A 7,176-nucleotide genomic window follows, 5' to 3' on the forward strand; every position below is an offset into this window, starting at 1 on the left:
TTGTTTTTACAAAAATTGAATCAAACTCTTCATATTAGAAATGGCTCATTTCACATAATATATTTGGCTATTGTTTCATATTGATTGACCTTCTCTTTTAAGAGTTACCAAGTAACTCCCATCCTGATGGATGCATTACCTGTGTCAATCCCCTGTGAAATGTCCATTAAAACAAAAAGCAAACAACTAGAATGATGAATTTAAAGTAAATTTGTGGAGAGAAGAGAAGAAGGAATGAATCCACATACTGAATTCTTTTCGGATACCTGATTCTTTCTAGGAGTTTAAGCCTTGGCCTTGTCAGGGCCCGCCTTCCCCTTGCTGAGTCTACTGCCCCTTGTGGAGGCTAGCCCACAGGGCTCTTAAAATTGTGTGCAGACTTCACTCGTTTGTGGCCACCAGGCACTTCAGTGAAGGGCAAGCAAGAGCTCTTCGGGCACAAAGTGAAGGAACAACATGGAGCCTAGGACTCCAGGATAAACCTTTTGGTCTCCAGCATGAGATAAATTGGGGATGATGTTTGCACCTCAGATTTCCTTCAAGAATCAAATGTTCCATATGCCCCAAAGAGAACTGGTTGGCTCAACAGCTAAAAGACCTCTCCTCTAGAGGCAACTTTTAACTTATTTTTTTTTTAAGGGCAAAGTGAATTTTGCTTGCTCCTGATGAGCAGGTGTGACTCAGCAGAGGTTTTTACTAAGACTTTTATAGGTACATATTACAGTTCATCTCTACACCTGATGGTCTTCTAATGGGGATGGAGATTTATTAGCCCACAGATAAGACAAATTGAGGCTTTGTACACAGTTCTCTGAAGCCACTTAGAGCTGATTTCATGAGAGTGCTATTTGTACATCCTCAAGCTTGCTATTTAAAGAGAATTGTTCAGTTTTGAGAAAATTGCTCTGAGCATGAACAATTTCCTCCTATTATGGTGTCTCATTTTCAGCCACTCTACTGCATTCTTACTCATGCATTCTATCTTCTCTTGCTCTCTCTCAGACCCCCTGAAGGACAGAGAGGTAGGAGGCTACACAGGGGATGGGGGGGAGGTGGTAAATTTGCTAAATGATGATCTGAATTAGGCTCTTGAGCCAGCCCAGGAGGGCTCACCTCAGAGAGTGCAAGCTGGCCATGCTTATACACTCACCCAGGGCAAGTGAACCCCACTATTGCTCAACTTGCAGGCACAGACCAGAACAGGAGGACAATTGGAGTGCTTCTCAACTCTTCTTCCACCAATCCCATTTGTTTGCACCAACAGGAATGTATTTTACTTTAATTTATAGTTTTCTAGAAGCAGGGCATAGTTTTGGTGGTGAGGTGTCCAGAAATCATCCCCAACATGCAGTGTATTTCTCTCCTGAGGGAGGAGAGACTTGCTCCCTCTGCCCCTTGCCGTTCTTCACCCTAAAGGGGCAGAGGGTACTTGGAGGCTGTGGTGGAACTGGGAGATTTTGAGCACATCCCATTCCCCCAGCCAGGAGATGGGTTTGCACAGATGCATTGGTGTATAAAACAAGGTACTTGGCTGTGTGTGTCTCTAGGCATCATTCTTCTTGATGTAGTTTTTACCGAGAGGTTAATGTTTTCAATATGTAAAGGCAAGAATGTAATGCCAAGGAATACAATATATAATTTAATTGGTGAAAATGTGTATTTATTTAATTAGAACATAAAAATAATCTCCCCAAGTCACTGTATGAAGCATTTTTTAAAGAAGGGATGTAGTTATTATGTTTTAAAAGATGTGCCTTTGTATATCATACCATTTCTTCTACTTTTGTTTATATTTGAAATTTTCTGAAATGTTTTTAAAATGTACTGTGGGGGTCAATATCAACAGCTTCATCAATGGACATTTTTCGTTTGCGTATTTATGTGTTGATTTTAATGCGTACTAGGAAAAATACCCACATAGCACATTCGCCCTGGATTCCACGGATAGTTTTGGCTTAGGACGAAGCTTCATTTTGTTAAGTTTTTCAAAAGTGACTTCGCTTTAAAATAAATGGTAAAACAGTCAATACCAGTATGGCAAAAACTGGAGATGCAGCTTTCGAGTGACTAAGTTTTGAGAAACACTGGTCTAGTATTTCCATCTGTTACCATTCATACAAGAAGCCAGTTAATTAAGTAACAAACTGACCTCCTTCCATCCCTAGCAATAAGCCTGTGATAAATAATTCTATCTCTTTACAGCCTGCTTAAACAATAACAATTTTAATACAGAAAACAAAAAAACCCACAATCCCCAGAAGGCCCCGGGGGCGAAGAAACCTCCGGAGCATAGAGTTTAATTCCTAGCTGGGCCTCCCGTTCGCCACTTCCGCCCGTTCGCCTAAAACTGCGCTTGCGCACTGAGTCTCTTCCTCTCTGGGCTTAGACCTAGCTGGCGGTGACATGGTGAGTGTTGCTGTCGTTGAGGCCTAGAGGTCTATCCGCCCGCATCTGACCTTTCCTTGCTCTCTTCGCCCTCACCCGGCGTCTGCTCGCCCGCCCTGCGCCGCGCCGTCTTCGGCCTTCGTGCCGTGGCCGCCCCTTTCGGACGCAGACCGGGGCGGAGGGGCGGGGGTGGCGCCTGGCCCATCCGGGCCGGGTTGACAGGGTGCCCTCGGAGCCCGGGGACCGCTCTGGCCTCAGATGTTGCCAGGATGGAATGAGGGGGACCTAGGTCACTGGCAGGGACTGGGTGACTGGAGGAATGGTGTTCGGCGCAGGGAGCGGGGGGCCAAGACTCCGTCCCCGGGTCCTAATATCGACGGCTTCTCTCTTTGCTCTTAACAGGCGAAACGCACCAAGAAGGTCGGAATCGTGGGTAAATACGGGACCCGTTATGGTGCCTCCCTCAGGAAGATGGTGAAGAAGATAGAAATAAGCCAGCACGCCAAGTACACTTGCTCCTTCTGTGGCAAAGTAAGGTGGTCTCCGGGGGTGGGGGGCAGAGGGAGGGGAGGCTTTCCTGCGAAGTGCGCCCGCTCTCGAAGGAAGCTTGTGAATAGTGTGCGGGGTCGTGGATGACTGTGGAGTTCGCAGAACGCTTTCCGTTGACGCTTGGGAACTAAAGGGTCAAACATTCGACACGGAGCCCCAGCCTGAGCCAAGCCTGCTTCGTGGGAAATGACTCGTCCGTTCTGTCTGCTGGTGTTGCTGGAGAGTCTCGTGTAATGTTTGGGTGTCGGTGGGTGCAGGAGTGCGGTTTGGGAAGGGGGGGCGCGATCCCAGGACGCTGGGATCCCAGCCTGAGCCACCCAGGTGCCCCCAAACACACCCATTTTCTCGTGTAATTTAGACTCCTGGATGGTGGTGAGGTAAAAGGCTTTTATTGGTTCATAGGGAAAACTGACGGTCTTTTACAGACAAAGATGAAAAGACGAGCTGTGGGGATCTGGCATTGCGGCTCCTGCATGAAAACCGTCGCTGGTGGCGCCTGGACCTACAAGTGAGTCCCTTTTCTTGGTGGTATTTGGAAGGGTGTGGATCACATCAAAATTCCAGGTTTGACGCTGGACGGGCTAGTTTTAACTCTCTTCACAAGACAGGAAACAGGAATGCTTTTGTTTTTTCATGACTCATGGAGACTTATGGTTTATGTTCAGTTATTCAAAGACTAGAAACAAAACTACTACAATAGAAAAGTCTGAAATGACTTCAGAGTTTCATAGAATTCTAAGGGTCGTCAGTGTGAGCGTAATGATACTGTCCAGGTAGGTCCTTTAGTGGGACTGGATCTATACTGAACTGTGACTTGTACTGCAAGCTGTTTTTATAAAAATGAGGTCAGTTAGCTTGTTACTGTGGATGGAAACTTGAGGCCACCTGGACCACGACACCTTTGCCATTCCAAACAATACTGGCTGGACCTCGACAGCTTCGTGACCCTGACAAGCGCCGGGTGATGCTGCTGAGATAAATCTACCTGTGCCGGTTATTGATTGAGTGGACTTTTGAGTTAATCTATTTCTGGAAATTAAAGCCACCCTTGAAGATCTCTAATTTTGGAATTCGTTGCTGACCTTAAAGGCTGATAAGTGATCCAGTATCTAGATGTGTGCTGTCCAATACTCTAGCCTCCCACGTATAAAATGGTAAGGCTAGTGTGGTTGAAGGGTTGAATTTTAATATTTTATACTGCAGCAGTGTATTGTGTACTGGAAAGTGTTGAAATGATCATTTATATATATATATTTTATATATGTGTGTGTCTTGTGGGCGTCTCTGAGGTCAAAAAGGCAAACGGAGCCTAGCGTGCTCTCTTGGTTGTGATGATGAAATGAACTAGCATTCCTGTACCGACCATATGTGATGGTTATCGGTGTTCCAGGTAGAGTTCCAGAATCTTTTGGTATAACTTTTTGTAGTCATTTTAATAGCTGTCTTCCCAAAATATACTTGTCTGTTCTACCTATTTTGACACTGTTTTGATATCTCTCATTTATGATACCATCTTAAAATTTATTTCTTCTGACATTGTGTCCATTCCCTTTCAATGAGTTTAGGTCAGCCTCCTGCAACGATTCAGTCATCCCTGTAATTTTTTTTAATGCTGCTTGAGAGATCAGATGCATGAGATTGCCTATTTAATTCTGCAGAAGCCTGAAGACACAACTCTTGTTAAAAGTTGTCATCATCGTTAAGATCTTAATGTAAAAATGAGGCAGGATTTACTCATTTGCCATTTCACGTGTTAGTGTAGCTAATTATATCGGAACCAACTTTGTTTTTCTTTCCAGCACCACTTCTGCTGTCACAGTAAAGTCTGCCATCAGAAGACTGAAGGAGTTGAAAGACCAGTAGAAGCTTCACCATTTGAACATTGCTAGCCTATAATAAATGGGTTAATTTATGTAACAAAAGTACTTTGGCTTGTTGTTAAATTTATTAATTAGATCTTTCAATTTGTGTCGCATTAGTTTTGCTTTCTCAAAGGCCTTGGAAATTAAAAATCCTTCTAATTTTTATTGGAAAAGTGTGCTGAGATTGGGTTTTCCTAATTGGCTTTTTTTTTTTTTCTGTAGTCAAATGATAGATGATATAAGAATATAAGTCTTAGAGGTTGGATATGTGTCTTTGCTTTCTATAGGTGTATCCTTGGCCAAGTCAACTCTTTTGAGCTACATGAATTCAAATTGTGAGGACTTTTGTTTTTAGATCACGGTTAATTTTTTTGTTTCTAAAGGTAGGATGACATATACTGCCTTCTAACTTAATGGGTGTTTTGTCTCACCACACGTTTTATCAGCATCTTCAGAAAACAATATGAAACAATTAGAATTTTAGGACAAATTTTGCAGATGTCTACACCATTCTCCCATTTTTCAGTTGCAAAGAAGGATGGACAGGATTGAATTACTCAAGTTGGTGTAGATGGTCAGTTACACTAATAAACATGAAGAACCATGGAGGAATTCGAGTTGTGTGAATAGTTTATGGTGACGATTAACCTTTTTTTCATCTTTATTCAGTCCATCACTTAATTCTCTGCCAGTTTTCGTGGTTCGCCTTTTCTCAATCTTGTCTAAGCTACCATCTGTGGTAAGGAGTCCTTAGGAACCTCCCTAACAGGTATGTCTGTCTATACTCCAAAGACAGTAATTCTTTAGGAATACAAATCTGATAGGATGAAAACATGGATTTTCTATGCCCTTAGGATAGAGTAAAAATCTTTCTTCATGGGCTGCCCTTCTCTTCCATAACTCTCTGGCCCATTACTAGCTTTTTTTTTTTTTAATATTTTTATTTATTTATTTGACAGAGAGAGACACAGCGAGAGAGGGAACACAAGCAGGGGGAGAGGGAGAGGGAGAAGCAGGCTTCCCCGCGGAGCGGGGAGCCCGATGCGGGGCTCGATCCCAGGACCCTGGGATCATGACCTGAGCCGAAGGCAGACGCTTAACCGACTGAGCCACCCAGGCGCCCCGCATTACTAGCTTTCTTAAGTTCTCTATAACATCTGTTCACAGATTTTTTACCTTTACTTCTACATTGGCTGTGGCACAAACATTGCCTCAGGGTAATGCTCTGTGTCAAGCCCTTATTAGACTCCTAGCAGGAACTCTAGGTTTGTGTTTAATTGTTGCCCCCAACAGTTTTGTTCGTTAACGTATCCCCAGTATCTAATATAATTACTTGCACATAGTAGCCTTAAGTATTTGATGAGTGAATGTGTGGCTCTTAATTTTGTAGCAAAATGGTACCTGTAAACAGTGTGTTTTTGTACTGTGAAACGTCAGTTCTGTGAGTCTGTAGGAATAAGACCAGGATTAACAAATCAGGATTTTCAGACTTCATGGAAATGTTTGACACAGGTCTTCCAAAACCCCAGATTTTGCGTTAGCATAGGGAGTTAAATAAACATTAGGTACCTGGAGTTAACAGGTACCAACTCAGCCAAACTGCCTCCATAGTTATGTGGTCCAGGTTACTTAACCTGTGCTTCAGTTTCCAGAACAATGCCTGGTAGTAAAATGGAGTATATGATGGGAGCTAGGGTTTATTAATTATTGAGAATCTTATTTGAAGGCCTTCTGTGTTACTTTGTTCGGAATTTGGATGTGATTGTATAGGTAGTAGAGAACCATTAGAATTTTGTAAGCAGTGATGTAATATTTAACATTTCTTGAGCCTGAGTAGTCTAAGCACTGAATATCATTTAATCCCAAAACAGCTTTATGAAATGTAGGTAATATCCCCATTTACACACATGAGAAAGCTATTTAACTTGTAAATGGTGGAGCTGGGATTTGAAGCCGTGCGTGTTGGCTGATAATCCTAGAAAGTTTTTTACTTTTAATGTGTTTATTAAGATAAAGAACAGATGGGGAACATAGAGGCTAGTTAGAAGGGTGTTGAAATAGTAAATATTTTGTGGATGGAAAATAGTGACTTTCTCAAGGTTATGGTAGGCGGTGAGGGTAGGGCTTAAAATTAGGTTTCTGACTCCGTAGTCCAGGATTTTCCCACTTTGCTAAGCTGCCTTACGAGCTCAAGAGTGTGTTTCTTCTCAGTTTGCCTCTTTACAGATTAAAGATCCCCACCTTCATTTTACTCTCATGAAGCAACCCTGGCTTGTTTTCAGAGCCTTTGGTTTTTAAGCCATTTAACTGACTGGATCAGGATACAAAGGTGAATAAGGCAAATGTTCCTCACTGGACAGGCTGTATCTCATTCTATTCT

At 42.8% G+C, this 7,176-nt stretch overlaps 1 protein-coding gene across 1 annotated transcript; it reads left to right on the forward strand.

Annotated features, from left to right (window-relative positions):
* The first annotated feature begins 2,248 nt into the window (after nt 1-2,248).
* RPL37A (ribosomal protein L37a) lies at nt 2,249-5,404 on the forward strand. The gene is made up of 4 exons (XM_045868033.3): nt 2,249-2,406; nt 2,788-2,916; nt 3,360-3,442; nt 4,734-5,404. The coding sequence occupies exons 1-4, from the start codon at nt 2,404-2,406 to the stop codon at nt 4,795-4,797; spliced, it is 279 nt and encodes a 92-aa protein (XP_045723989.1). The 5' UTR covers nt 2,249-2,403; the 3' UTR covers nt 4,798-5,404.
* Nucleotides 5,405-7,176: the final 1,772 nt, after the last annotated feature.

The sequence above is a fragment of the Mirounga angustirostris genome, unplaced genomic scaffold (genome assembly GCF_029215605.1).
Source record: "Mirounga angustirostris isolate CCGP_5_RB_7025 unplaced genomic scaffold, mMirAng1.0.hap1 SCAF_3, whole genome shotgun sequence".
NCBI classification, from domain to species: Eukaryota; Metazoa; Chordata; class Mammalia; order Carnivora; family Phocidae; genus Mirounga; species Mirounga angustirostris.

Excerpts from the sequence above, each read along its gene's own strand:
- RPL37A (XM_045868033.3), top strand. Across the intron at positions 2,917-3,359 it reads CTTGCTCCTTCTGTGGCAAA|ACAAAGATGAAAAGACGAGC; the intron begins GTAAGGTGGTCT and ends GGTCTTTTACAG. Across the intron at positions 3,443-4,733 it reads GGTGGCGCCTGGACCTACAA|CACCACTTCTGCTGTCACAG; the intron begins GTGAGTCCCTTT and ends TTTTCTTTCCAG.